Below are 15,491 nucleotides of genomic sequence, written 5' to 3'. Positions count from 1 at the left end.
AAAAAAGCGCCAAAATCAGTTAATATTTGGTATACCACCCCTTTGCCTCCAAAACCGCCTCAACACGCTTTTTCATACTCTTTATTAAAGCATCTTGAATATCCTCGCGGATTTGGCTCCATGACTGTTATAAAGCGTCCCATAAGATATCTTCCTTCTTCTCAGTTGCTCCTTTGCAGTATTCAATGTTGGGATTCACATCGAAGACGCCTTCTTTGGGTGGAAACCACATGTGTTCAATCGGGTTTAAATCCGGAGAGTATGGCGGCCATTCCATTACTTTTATACTATTATCTTGTAATCATGTTGTAACCTTTTTCGCTGAATGAATGCGAGCATTGTCGTGCATGAAAATAAGACCAGGTTCCCAGATAGATGGCAGTAATTCCTCTAATAGAGCAAGATAAGAGTTTGCAGTATAGCCATTCTTTTTAGCTTCAAAATCCCCTCCAACGAACAAGATCACTGCGTTTTTTGCCCAAATAGCTGCCCAGCCATCACGCGGACTCCTTTCCCTTTCTTATATGGCTGTATGTACTCGGTTTTCCACTTTTTACCAAAAAGATTAAGCCGAAACACATACTTGTGGGCGGTGGCCGGATCCCATTTCAACCGAGCACTCGTCCGACCAGATAATCTTAGCCCAATCCTTATCGGTGATTTATACTCCATTGCCCAGTTATATCGAAGCTTAGCTACCTCTGGTGTTAATCTCGGGCGCTTTTGAGCCCTCCATTTGCCATATCCAGACTCTTTAATAATGCGGTATAGTGTATTGCGTGAGATTGTTAAATTAAGTGTTTTCTGGACATCCGCGTAGGTAATGAACGGATCTTTCTGGATCAAACGAATGACCAGGCGCTTGTCTCTATCTGTATAGGTTTTTGGACGACCGGAGCGTGGTTGGGCTTCAAAATCCTGTCTTAAAGATGCTCGGTTCAGCGTAGTGTAAATAGTTTGAAGGGGCCGGTTCAGAAGCCTTGCAATTTCAGTAGGTTTTCTGCCACCATGGTAAAGTCCTTGTATATATGCTCGTTCCTTCGGATCAAGCTGCTGATAGCGCTTAATATTAGCACTAAAAGGACTCAACGGTGGCCTTCTAGGCGTCATGGTTGGTGTTTGAAAAGATGAGGTTTTTTGACGCGTTGGTTGACGCGACCGGGAGCTTAGCGTGATTATTCAAACTTTTGGCTAAGAACTTGTCAAATAATATGGCCGTTGGTGGACCAGAATCATGTGACTGGATCGGGGTAAAACCCCCGTGGAGCACACAACAAAATAATCAATCAAGAATAACCAAGAAAGAATAAATACAAGAAGAGACCCAACCCAAGCTCAATTACATTCAAATAAGACCTTTTCACCAATCGTACTCTATTTCCTCTTCGGGATTAGCCGTATATCTGACAATTAAGAGTCTCATTCGCTCAAAAACTACCTATACAGCGAACCACGGCTTATACAGCTCAGCTATCCACCGGTCGAAACTTTATTTCCTCCGAACGAAATGTCCACGCAGAATACCGTCCTTTTGAAAACCCAAGAGAATTGGAAGGAATGGAACACGCAGTTTGAAGGTTTAGCCAGAGGCAAGAATTTATGGGGAATTATTACTGGCGATGAACAAGAAATTTTAAAGCCAGCACCACCTACCGATGACACTTTGGCACCACCAGCTGGAAGTACACGATCAACAAATCCTACCTCCCTTGCTGATCGACAATTTGCTTGGACTGTTTACAAAAGCCTTCGTGACGACTATATTCTTCAACAAACTGAACTAAGCAAACTGCGGGAGTGGATGCAGAAGACTATTTCTCCACAAGTGTATGAATATTGCTGCGATCCAGAGGATTCGATGAAGGAATGGTACGCCAAACTAAAGCAACGGGTGGGAATTGATGATGCCACAGTCAAGAAACTTGCCCGCGAAGCGTATAAAAGGCCATTAAACCTGTCACAAGACCTCGGGATGTACTTACCTGGTTAAACAATTGGGAAGAAGCAATGCACAAGGCCGAAAAAGCTAGAATTGCAGTGGCTGCAACCACAAGTGACTGGATTGAGGATTTCCTGAATGCTGTACGGACTTTAAACCCGGTATGGGCAACCTCATATGAGATTGCTAAGAGTAAGGATATTGAATCAGACAACCTGACATTCAGACTGGTAGCACAAGACTTCCGAAAAGGTTTGGATACCAAATTGATTCAACAGAGCAGCAATATTGCCAAAGGGTCATTTGGTCCAACCTTTGATGCTGAAGAAGCTAAGACTGAAGGCACGGAATTGAATCACGCACCAAAAGGTCAAAGCTATACCCAGAAGCGCAAGCAAAAGCCTAATAATCTCGAGAGCTGCAATATAGCCAAGAAGACAAAGGTAGCTTGCAAAGCATGTGGGCAAATGCATGAATGGAAGGCCTGTTTCTATCTTTTTCCTCAAGAGGCCCCTAAAGGATTTAAGGAACGTGCTGTAATTAGGAGATTTATTAATCATCTGCTTCAAACAGACAAGGAATTTGCCAAAGAGGTTGAAGAGTGGAAGAGCTTGAGGAATCAAGATTGACTACTTGAACGACAGATTGGAAGAATTCCAGCTTCATTTGCGACATTACCGGATACCTATCCATTAAAGAATTCAGCTATTCTTGACTCCGGATCCACTATCCATATCTTTAATGAAATCACTCGATTCAACGACTTTCAAACCGCACAACCAGGTGACTTTATATGGGCCGGAGATTCAAAGGTGGAGATCCATGGATATGGCAATGTGGATATTCAGGTTAGATTAGGTGGAAAGAAGTCAATACTGCACCTCCAAGATGTTGCTTTCTGTCCCAAGATGGCTTGCAATTTAGTGTCTCTACGCCAGTTGCATAAGGCCGGAATATGGTGGGATAATCGACCAGAGCAAAACATCCTCCGACATCAAGATAATCGACCGATTGCGCAGATTGAAGACCAGTTCGACCAGTTTGTGATTGAATACCTTCCCATGAATATAACAAGAGGAAGTCTTTTTAATCGCCGAAACCGCTTTCAATCATCGTTCCATTCTACACCAAGATCTGCACGGGCAGATGCATACCAATGGCACCTTCGACTTGGACATCCTGGACCTCTTACCTTGGAGCATCTAGTCAATTCAACTAAAGGAGCAAGGATTAGAGGTGGACCGACAACAGTGGAATGCGACGCCTGCGGGATTGCAAAGCTAAAAGCGTCAGGTTAGCAGAATTCCATCGGATTTTATAGAGGGACCGGGTCAACGCCTAGCCATTGATTTCCATGACTTCGAAGCTGGCTATGGTGGTTGGAAAAGCTTGATGCTAGCAACTGATCGGTGGTCAGGTTTTATCTGGGATTACTACCTAGAGGACCGAACGGCTGACTCAATTATCCACGCTTTGAGGCATTTACTTGGAACACTTGGGCGAATGGATATAAAGGTTCAGGTTATTGAATGTGACAATGAAACTGTGGGCCAAAAGCCTCGCATTGCAGCCTTTCTGCAGTCAGATCCTTATTTTATAAAGATTGAGCCCTCCGCACCTTATACAAGTGCTCAAAACGGTGGTGCAGAGCGCTCAGGGGTGTAATAAAGGATAAGGCTCGAGCAATGCGGGAACATGCTAGATTACCTGCATTTCTATGGCCGGAGATTGTACGTGCATCAGTCTATCTTTCCAATCGAACACCTCAGTACCAAACCAATTGGAAAACGCCTTTCGATCGATTCCATACCTACGTTGCGCACCAAGACGGCATGGTAATCCATGACAGAAAGCCTCAGCAAGCGCATCTAAAAGTATATGGATGCAAAGCCTTCGCCATGACCACAGAAGCACTGAAGAAGTCAAACCGGAAACAGAGATTCAATCCAAGAGCGCATATTGGATATCTAGTTGGATATGATTCCACTAATATCTACCGAATCTGGATTCCACGCCTAAACCGAGTCATCCGTACAAGAGATGTGATATTCAATGAAGACGAGCAGTTCTCTGGGGATCTGTCCGAACTAGCAATCATGCAGGATCAATTCCGGCAGATATCCATCCAAGATTTCAACCAGATGATCAAGAATATTGAGGTTCCCGAAGAGTCTATGTCGCCACCAAGCCAACAAGAAGAGCAAGTAGTTGGATATTTTGATTCTTTAGACTTTCTGGTGGATATGGCACAATCAGCTATGGATTTGGCGGAAGAAATAGGTCAGAAAGATGCTGAAGACCTAGTCTATCCAACACCACCGGAGACGCCAGAATATCTACAACCAGCTTCGCTATTAGCTATTGGTTCCCCAGCTAGATCTAATCAAGAATCATCGCACTTAGCTGCATGGAAAGCATCGTTTTTGGCTGCACCATTAATTCAACCGAAACGACCCGGAGAGAGAACAACCAAGGCACAATCAGAACGATTACTTCGACAACCTGAAAAGGATTTGCACCACAGAGATTTGCCACCTAAGCCAGTCCACCACAGAGATCTTATTAATCATCCACTTGGCGAACAGTTCAAGCAGGCTGAAAAAGATCATCTTAAGGGACATGAGGATATGTGTACATGGCAAGAAATAAGCCGGCATAATCCTAAATGCAAAGGCAGGCAAATCCTGGATTGCAAATGGGTGTACGCGTACAAGTTTGACCAGAAAGGAAGACTGCAAAAGTGCAAGGCCCGTCTGGTTGTACGCGGCGACCAACAAGAAAGGAAAACAGAAGATCTTTCGTGCTTCAACACTGGCTATACAATCATTCCGAATCCTAATGGCTACAGCTGCAAGATTTGACTTGGAATTGGTGCAATATGACATTACCAATGCCTTTGTCTATGCAGATATCGATGAGGATGTCTTTATGCAGATGCCACCAGGATACCAAAAGCCAGGTATAATCCTGAAGCTTAAAAGGGCCCTGTTTGGACTGAGGCAATCACCATTGCTATGGCAAAAGCACTTCAAGAAATCCCTTCAAGACCTAGGATTTAATCCTATTCCTCATGAACCATGTTGCATGATTAAAAATGGTATTCTAGTATTCTTCTATGTTGACGACATAATCTTTGCATACCAAAAGGGCTGCAAGAATCAAGAGATACTGGACCAAATTGTTAATCAGCTCCAAAACCAGTACAAGATGACTGGCGGAGATAAACTGCAGTGGTTTCTTGGTATAGAGATAATCCGGGATCGGGAGAAAAGAATTATATGGCTAAGTCAATCCTCTTATATAGAGAAGATTGCTAACCTAGCGGATTCAAGAACCTCAGATACTGTCCCAATAACCAGAGATGAGCTTATTATCTACACCGGACAAGACCACACGCCAAAGTATTCAGAGATTATCAGAAGAAGTAACGGTTCCTTAATGTACACAGCAGTCACCACACGACCAGACATAGCCTTTGCAGTGTCCAAATTATCCCGCTTTCTTACCAATCCAAGCGACGAACACCATGCTGCGGCTGACCGCGTCCTTTTATACCTTAAACGAACGAAAGACCTAGCGCTGCAACTGGGGGTGGAGATGACTTCATCCTGTACAGCGATGCTTCGTTTGCGGATAACAAGGAGGATCGAAAGAGTTCGCAAGGATATATAATGCAGTTGTTTGGAGGAGTAGTAGGATGGAGGGCCAACAAGCAGGCAACGGTGACTACTTCTACCACTGAGGCAGAGCTTCTAGCGTTGTCCCACGCAGCTGGAGAAGGAATATTCATCAGCAGACTGCTTAAAGAGCTTGGAGTTCAACTGGATAAGAGAAAGAAGGACCAACGGATTCAAATCTTCTGTGACAATCTCCAAACAATCCGGCTTGTGCATAAAGATATAAACCGACTTCAGACAAGGCTTCGACACGTGGATATCCATAATCATTGGCTCAGGCAGGAAGCTCTGGAAGGAAGAATCCAAGTCAGCTACACACCAACAGACAAGATGCTGGCAGATGGACTCACTAAAGCACTGCCACGGCAGAAATTCGAGCCGTTTGTGGATCAGCTAGGACTTCGGGACATCTCTGGAGTCAAAAGGATTGATGGAAACACTGAACGGATATGACTGAATGTCAGATTCGACCCGGAATAGCTTCAAGGTTGCTGAAATTGGAAGGAAAGGTTCGAATCTGAGGGGTGTGTCAAATAATATGGCCGTTGGTGGACCAGAATCATGTGACTGGATCGGGGTAAAACCCCCGTGGAGCACACAACAAAATAATCAATCAAGAATAACCAAGAAGAATAATCAAGAAGAGCCCAACCAGCTCAATTCATTCAAATAAGACCTTTTCACCAATCGTACTCTATTTCCTCTTCGGGATTAGCCGTATATCTGACAGAACTATATCTTTCAGGGTGCTGACGAGTCTCCACACCTCTCGGGTAGTAACCCGACCCGTGCTTTCTGATGGCGTGAAGGCCTCCCCGCTCCGCGTTCTTCTGGGCGCTCTGAAGTGGTTGTATTCAGAAGGATTGTCTGCCCAACCCCTCTATGAGGAGTATTGGGTATATATATTCACATGATGTCCCAATCTGGACTAGTTTATTCTGACAGGTGTTTGTGGGATGGGGTTCAGGCCCTCCCGTGGTAGTCTCGGTATGGAATAGGTATTAGAATGGACCGTCCATAATAATCCATACCGAGTATGGATGGAAACGGGTATTAGTGTATGGAAAACCAGCCTGGCCACTTCTGGTGTTAATTTGGGGCGTTTTTGAGCTCTCCATTTGCTATAACCAGACTCTTTAACAATTAGGTATAGTGATCGGTGCGGAATCACAAAGCTTTTCTCGTACCTCTTTATAGGCAATAAAGGATCTTCTGTAATTACTCGAATCATCAACTCTTTGTCTCTATCTATATAGATTTTCGGCAGACCGGATCGGGGGTGGGGGTTGAAATCCTGCCTTGAAGATATTTAGTTCAGCGTTGGCATAAAATGGTTTGGAGGGGTCGATTCTAGCGCTTTGTTGTACTCCTCCTTCGTAAAATGCACTGTATATAAGCTCTCTCAGTTTGATCCAGCTCCCGATTGCGCTTAATATTATCGCTAAAAGGACTCCTTTGAGTCCTTTTTGGGGTCATGGTTGGTGATTTAAAAAAATGTTGAAAACCATGATGCCTAAGGCACCTTCGGGTATCCTAGTCCTGAAGCCATCTGACATATCACACGCAAGGGGCTAAGGGGCTAAGGGACACGTAGACATAAGGAAGCGTTTATCTACGCTCTCTCTCCTAGATAGAAGAAGATACTCACCATGCGATACTAGATCGCACCGATAGTTTCAATATACTATCCAGTCACCGCTATCCTAGCACCTCACGACATAGCTTCTTCCCCGAGATTCTCAACAAAAAAGAGGGCTTTTTTTTACGCGTTGGTTGACGTGACTGAATGCTTAGCGCGGTTATGAGGACTTTTGGCCAAGGACTATACCTGTTCGGCCGCCTGGGCTCTAGCTAGAAGCTCCTCAGCGAGTTCTCTTGGTCCAAATCTATTATGTATAGACTGAGTTGGTTACATAGCCTGTGATACAAGGGCAGTGTGGGGCGCAAAGGCAACTGTTATTTCTATTTCTAAAATAGTGGCTCTTAACAGTTAAAAAAAAAAAGGCTGGGAAAGAACGTATGAAGCTTATAGCCATTCCTACGTTTACAGAACTTATCTTCCGACCACTCCTATTCTCATCCAACAATACCCCCAAAACTCTTTGGATATGTTATCGACTATTTGGACACTGTTCGAGTTCCTGGAAGACGAAGAATTTCTTTATAAAACGCCCTCTCGAATTATCACCGAGGCGGCATAGTTAAGTTCAGAGCAGTTTGGTCTCATGTTTCTTCAATAGAGGGGAACAAACCCTGGTCAAACCGGGTTGGACTACGGGATTGCAGATGACCTGTATAGTTCAGTCAAAGAGCTATTTTTAGCCTGGGCACAGATTGTCCTGCCGCATATAATCATGCCCCCTATCAACCCCCCGGGGTTAGTAGACACTGGCAGCCCGTATACATGGATGCGAACCTGGCGAATGGACTGGATCGTGTCACGGGCATCGCGCACCAGAGTGAGGGAATGACCCTCAAGACGTTTGGCGCGTCCATTGCGACGGGCGCCTTGATTTTTGCCGCCGAGATCGCTGTTTTCGTCTTGTGCAAGGATCGACTTCGCATGATCTAGTAAGTCTACCTGCTCGATATCAGGTAACGTTTTTGTTTCACTTCCAATGGCATGCTTACTTACCGATAAGTCAACCTCGAACACACCTTGTTCCCGAAAGCGAGCGCGCGGAGTTCCCCCCTACGAACCTGTTTCAGCTGGTGGCTCACCTCTGGAAGATCTCCGACAGGGAGATCATCGAACGATGCGGCCTGGACGCCTTTTTCTTCCTACGATATCTGGCCATGCTCTTCAAGATCTTCGCTGGCCTTCTCGTTCTTCTCCTCCCGGTACTCCTCCCGTTGAATGCCGTCGGGGGCAAGGGCACTCACCACGAGGATGACGGCGACAGTGGCCCTCGCTGGAATGTCACCGGCCTGGACCAGCTGGCATGGGGGAATATCGAGCCTCGGCATACGGATCGTTACTGGGCGCACTTTCTCCTGGCCATAATTGCCATTGTGGGGACATGCATCATGTTCTACGTGGAACTCCGGGTTTACATCCGCCATCGGCATGCGTACCTGAGGGACCCGCGGACGGCCACCAGCACGATTCTGGTGACAGCAATCCCGGAAGAGTGGATGGCCAGAGCAAAGTCCCCCGAAGGCCAGCTGCACCGGCTGTACGATGCCCTCCCCGGGGGCATCCGGAGGATCTGGGTCAACCGTGACTATTTGGATGAGTTGGCCCAAAAGGTCGACCGGCGTGCGTGGTTGGCAGAGAAGCTGGAGGTTGCCGAGACGGCGTTGATCGTCCAATGTCACCGGGCTTCTCGGAGGCATCGGAGCGGGGTAACCCAGTTGCCATCGTCATCACCATCACCATCACCATCACCATTACCAGCATGGTCCTCCTACATCCGGTCAGGGGATAGACCGAGAATGAGGTTTCCTGTCTGGGATGGCCAGTGGAGGTGGTGGCGGCCGTGGAAGAAGACAGACACAATTGATTATTGTCGAGCGGAGATCAGGAGGCTGACCGACGATATCAGGGCGCAGCAGAAAAGGAACCTTCCATCCAACTCAGCATTCATCCAGTTCAACCGGCCGGTGGCAGCTCATATGGCCTGCCAATTAGTCGGCTACGGCCGGCCACAACAGCTGATACCCCGGCTAGTTTGGACGCCAGATGATGTGATCTGGGGAAACTTGCCCATTGGATGGTGGGGGCTCTCCGTGCGCCAGGTCTGTTGCGCGACTGCGATGATGGCAATCCTTGTAGTCGGGGCGGTCCTGGTCGCCTGGACGGGTTTCCTTTCGCAGCTCTCCTATCTGGCTGGGGCGTTTCCGTGGCTGGCCTGGATCGACACGCTGCCGACCTGGTTCATATCCACGGCCCAGGGCCTGCTGCCGGGCGTCTGCCTGGCTCTCCTTATGGCGCTGCTACCCATGTTGCTCCGATGCCTATGCCGTCTTCAGGGTCTCGCTACCGGAACGGAGGTCGAGTTGATGATGCAGCAATATTACTTCGGCTTCCTCTTCGTCCAGCTGTTTCTGATCGTCTCGGTCTCCTGCAGCTTCTCAACGATCTACCAGAGTGCCACCGAGGTGACCAGCTGGCCAACTCTTTTAGCCCAGAATGTGCCCAAGGCAAGCAACTATTTCCTGTCCTATATGATTCTCCAGGCCTTGTCGATCAGTGCCGGTGAGTTGGCGCAACTTGTCCGGCTGATTAAATGGCTAGTTCTCTCACCGTTGTGGGACAGCACAGCGCGTCAGAAGTGGAGACGCACCCGGGAACTGAACGAGGTCCAGTGGGGGACATTCTTCCCACTCTACACAACACTGGCTTGCATTGGTGAGTGGTTTTGAGCCCTGATCGCGTCCCACTCTTATCATTATTTTAATTTCTATTTTCGGCTTTATTTTCTGCTTGTTTCTCACTTTAACGTATTCTGACGTTTTGCTTTCCCATTTCTTCATTTTTTTGATTTGTGGCTCTACGTTAACTTTTGTCGGTCTATTTTTTGTTAGGTATTTAGGCCTGATTTACTGCATTATCGCTCCACTCATTGTGGTGTTTAATGTCCTGACCTTCGGGCTCTTCCTCCTAGTGTACCGCTACAACACCCTGTTTGTTGTCCGATTTAGGCTCGACACTGGTGGGCTCCTCTTTCCACGTGCCATCAACCAGCTGTTTACCGGCTTATATGTGATGGAGTTATGTCTGGTAGGGATGTTCTTCCTGGTCTGTGACGAGCAGGGAGCTGCAAGTGGCCAGGTTCAAGGCGGTCTAATGGCGGGCATCTTGCTTCTCACCATCGGGTATCAGATATCGTTAAACCGAGCGATGAATCCATTGCTCAAGTATTTGCCGCTTTCTCCCAACTCGTCATTGTTACAAGCAGAGACCCATGATGCATTTCCAAAGGCCCAGCAGCAATACATTACGTTCGAGCATAAGGCATGGCGAGTGGGAAGAGTCGTGATCTGGTTTCCTAATGATGCCCTCCGTATTAGCGAAGACGAACAGCGTCGCACCTTGCGGGAAAGCTGTGCACGAATCTCGGTAGACAGTAAGGGGCAGACTTTGGATGATAACTTGCGGACCTGTTTCGACAAAGACCCGCCAAATTGTCCAGTACGAGAAGAGATTTGCCGGAGGCGCCAAGTATTAAATAGTGACGCTCCCATTGCATTTTTCTAGCGAATGGCGCTGCAAGGGCTAACATGCGCATGACTCGGTCTCTAGACCTTCTAGCACTAACCCTAGGTTCATCACGTGTAGCGAATAACCTGTTTGTAAGGGATCAACCGTAGATGATATTGATTGATATTAGGAAGAAAACTAAGCACGAAGAGAGGAAGGAGGGAATCCTTCAGGGGTCAACTCCGTGACACCGTTGGAGCATACGGCTATATATGGGCACCTCCCCCGACCTCGCTTAGTCATCATTTATATAAGCTAGGTTAGTTAAGTTAGTGTCAGATATACGGCTAGTGCAGAAGAGGAAATAGAATACCATTGGTAAAAAGGTCTTATTTGAATGAATTGAGCTGGTTGGGCTCTTCTTGATTATTCTCTTTTGGTTATTCTTGATTGATCATTTTTTTGTGTACTCCGCGGGGGTTTTACCCCGATCTAGTCACATGATCCTGGTCCACCAACGCCCCTATTATGTCACGGGCTAGTAGCCGATTCAACCTATATAATAGATTTGGACTAAAAGAACTCGCTGAAGAGCTTCTATCTGCGGCCGCGGCGGCCGAACAGGTAAATGTGTGTGCGAGGTAAACGAGATCACGTGACCGGGGGAGTTCTACACGACCTCGCGAGTGCCCGGTATACAGTACGGGCTCGAGCACTTTGCAGGCCCTGCCCGCTACATATTATTTGACAGTACACAATATCGCGAGTGCCCAGTATACGGGCTCGAGCATTTTGCGGACCCTGCCCGCTACAGCCGTAGCAACACAAGCGTGGTTGCAGATGGTGAGGCCTTTTTTTGGGGGGGGTTGCGTGTCACATCTGTTGTAGTGGAGGAACTAGAGAGATTGGTACGTGACATTCGTATGGATAACTATTATCTTAAGTCCTCGTTCGAAGAGGTAATAGACAATCAACAACCTTCTTGCAGACCACAGAGTGCAGTTGCATACTGTAAAGGGAATGTTGTCTTCTCTCCTACCAAGAACTCGTGGGCTCAGAGCCCACAACTTTCGAACTGTCTAAGAGTTTTTCCTTGACCTACTCCTTCGGAGTTCTACCATTTCCCTCTTATTCACTGTGTACACTGGTCAAGCTCCATGTTGGGGGTTGCGAGACGGCTGTTACGTGGACCAACCTAGCGTACCATACGGGCGGTCAACTGAATACGCGTATGAGCTATTATATTGAAATGTAGGGTCTCTTAGATCTCTACATAACTATCTGAATCTATATGGGAGAACTGAATAAAGTGGTGAAAAACAAAGGAACAAAGTCGCACCGAGGGGCTGCTGAATAATGAGTAATATTGGGCCGCTTGGGTGTACGGTGGTGTACATAGGTTGAGGTCTCCGAGAACGTTAAGGATACAGCTTCAGGCCTCTCAGGGCGTGCGTAGGTCTACTCAGTGAGCAAGGCAGCGAGAGGTTAGAATAAAACTGACAGGAACAGCCTTCGAGCTGTGTATGTCAGGGGGGGGCTGAACCCGTAGAACCTATATTAATAGGATAGGCTATGTACAGAAAGGAATCGTTGGGGAAGCGAATAAGGGAAGAGGAAAATAAGTGTTGGAAGCTATTGCTTATTCTATTGAAGGGGTGGCCACGGTAACTAGTTAGTCGCTACAGATATATTCTAGCTTACATAAATGATGACTAAGCGAGGTCGAACGCACGGCGCCAGTGCTTGGCGGTAAATGCTCCAAGTCCAACAACAAGGTAAAGTCACGTGACATGGATCGAGTGTTGGAACTTGGAAGCATGAAGGAGTCTGGGATTCAGGGGGTACGGAGGCACCCACGAACTAGGCTAAATAACTAAATTTTACATAACAGATGCTGACTAAGACAGTGCAGACCGGCACCCGGAGCAGAGGGATAACCCGATGTTCCAACATCGAGGGCCGAAAGGGCCAACAGGGACATTGGCCCGAGAGGTCAAACGGGCTCCAGCCCTTTACAGTGTAGAAAATCAAGTTCATTTGTATATGTATTGTATATGCCTAAAAGATATACTGTATGGATAAAAGACCTCATTTGTATAACTATCGTAAGACTAAGACCGGATATCATCATGTGCTATAGTATGTGCAATTTCATATGGAGTTACTGAGTAAGTTCCACTTGCCATGTGCCTGGGCAAACATATTTCAGTTTCTCAAACATAACCAGATCTCCAATATGTATAGCACCACCAATCCTACTATTAAGGACTCTGTATCTCTCGCAGATGACGCCTAAGACACCTTCAATAGACGTCTCCTGTACTGGTAATAATTCAAGCATCTCACCCATGTTATCGGGAAGCATAATTCTTATGGGGCCATGAAAGATATCTGTCTTGAGTGTGTAATTTGGAGTAAGCTTGACAGTCTCTTTGTTAGGTGTTTGGGAGATGTTCCATTCAATCCCCTCTAGCTTATCTTCCTTATCCCTCATGTAAAGTTTAAAGTCACACTTCCGGGGGGGTTGAACATCGGAGTTGGGGTTAATTGTTTTAAGAAAGGAAACGAGCTCAGATAACAGGTCCAGCTTTCCGTCAAGCTCGTACAATTCTTCACGGACCGTGGAATTTTGCATCCTGAGGAGTTGGAAAGGTACAGTAACCAGTGTAGTAAGGAGATTGGTAGTAGCTTTATAGACCACATCGTGGTCGAGTGTTATATTCTGGTGCACCTTAAAATAGATATTGCAATACCAGCTACTATTAATAAATTTAGGGACTTGGTGGTGCTAAGAATGAATGCCAATTTAAACCTCTCGTTTACATGGCTGAATGCATACCCCCTAGTTAACTATATTTGCAAAACTAGCTTTATGCATATATCCCCAAAAATGTATGTATACTGTACAAGTTTTATAACTATAGTACTGGCCGTCGATCTGTTTCCGGCCACAGAATAGTTAGTGAAACGCGAAATCAGACGCGGTCTCATATTGTACGGAACTGTACTGTACTGTAGCTCACTTATAAGCTTAGGTTTCTAGTGCTTCAGCAGCTTAAGTTCCGAATTCGGTTTCATGATTCTTGCTTACATATCAACTGATTGACCATCTCGTAACGTTTCGCTAGATCTTCCTCCTGGTGCATATGAGAGGTCTCCATGCTTTGAGCCCATGGCTTCGCTCACCTCTCCCCCATAAATGACAGTAGAAGAGAGAATATTTGACAGTCTCCCCTCACAACCGTCCATCCCTTGAACACCCACATGTACTGCTGTCGATAAGACAGACCATTTCGAGGTAGCTGTTTAAGCATATGTAATCTATACGCTACTATTAGTGCTAGCGTACATAGTAGACAGCGAGTTTCCAACGCTCGCTAATTCCCTTGCCTGCTTCCCTGGCCCGAGGTGTACGTTTAGCGCCGTCTCGTGTGGCTCGATAACACACCGAATCGAGGCCTCCAATGGTGCTAAGACAAAAGATTTTCTTGTCTCCCACTTTTCTGTTGCTTTACAGCACTCTGTTAGTGCAAGAACTGTAGTTTTCGTCCACTTAAGCGCTTCCAAGGGAGTTTTACCTCCGTGCCGCATTTCTTCTGTTGTTCTTTTTACCCTCAAGCCCTCTGGGCATGCAAAAGCTGGGCCAATTTTTAACCAAATAGCCGCTTCTTCGATGTTTGTTGCATTTGTAGGCCAATCGGGAGCAGGTAAAGCTCCGTGTCCAAGGCCACTGCAGTAGTACCTTTAAAAACTCCGCTGATAACAATTGCTGCGCGTTTTTGATCTTGTTGAACTCGGGGGCAGGTATGCGCCTTGTGACCGGGCTATACCACGCTGTCACTCCATAACTTACAGGAGCTGGGGGATGACCACTGCGCAGGATATACTGCGCAGTGCGGCCAGCGAGCCACCGCAAGTGGATTCCAATATGCTTTTGAGTGCCTCTAGTGAGCCGTTGGCGCGCGCGAGCATCTTTTCGCGGTGAATGTCAAACCCGAGAGCATTCCCATTAGACACCACGCATTTCCCAAGTGCCGCTTTCCAAATATGGGATGGATAAATCCTTCGTATTCAGAGGTCTAGATCTGGCAGATATATAGTGTGCTATCCATTGTCTGATATCCAGTGCAATATCCTGCAAACTGTAGGACAGGGAATATTTTATGTTTTAAGCAATTTGTCACAACCCGAGGTGACCATTCCCGGCTGGTTGGTAGTGTTATGAATATAGGATGGGCCCGCGGGATTATCCGAATGATCGGCGAAGTACGCGCTTACTGTGGTATACCACAGTATATATGTCTTCCCATAGATGAATTCCTGTATACGTACTAATGTCGGTCAGCTGAATACGCGTATGGGCTAGTATCGTCGATCATATAAGGATATGGATCTGGATCGAAAAGGATAAGGTCTCTTGTGGTCTCTAACTATCTGAATCTATCTGGGAGAATTGAATAAAAGGTGAAAAACAAAGGAATAGTTAAAGTCGTAGTTACCGAGTGGATACTGAGTAATGGTTAATATATTGGCCCACTTTGGTAGACAAAGTACTCTCATACAAATCAATAGCTGAGTTCTCTCTATTTAATATCAATTCCTATGACCTACAGTTGGTTCACAACAGGTAACAACCGCATAATCGTGCTGAGACTATGTGTCAGGGCCTAAGCCCAACCCTGCCTGAAGCACTGAGAAGTTATTCATTGTTGATCCCATAACATAGAGATTT

The 15,491-nt window shown here is 46.4% G+C and overlaps 1 protein-coding gene across 1 annotated transcript; it reads left to right on the top strand.

Annotated features, from left to right (window-relative positions):
• Positions 1 to 8,020: 8,020 nt before the first annotated feature.
• ATNIH1004_011749 (uncharacterized protein) lies at positions 8,021 to 10,816 on the top strand (the record flags this gene model as incomplete). Its single annotated transcript, XM_033576311.1, has 4 exons — positions 8,021 to 8,187; positions 8,259 to 8,915; positions 9,162 to 9,967; positions 10,152 to 10,816. The coding sequence occupies 4 exons, from the start codon at positions 8,021 to 8,023 to the stop codon at positions 10,814 to 10,816; spliced, it is 2,295 nt and encodes a 764-aa protein (XP_033420975.1).
• Between the last annotated feature and the right edge of the window lie 4,675 nt (positions 10,817 to 15,491).

This window comes from Aspergillus tanneri (assembly GCF_003426965.1).
Source record: "Aspergillus tanneri strain NIH1004 chromosome Unknown AapTan_9_pilon_pilon_pilon, whole genome shotgun sequence".
Taxonomy (NCBI): domain Eukaryota; kingdom Fungi; phylum Ascomycota; class Eurotiomycetes; order Eurotiales; family Aspergillaceae; genus Aspergillus; species Aspergillus tanneri.
This window is presented reverse-complemented; position numbering and strand designations above follow the sequence as displayed.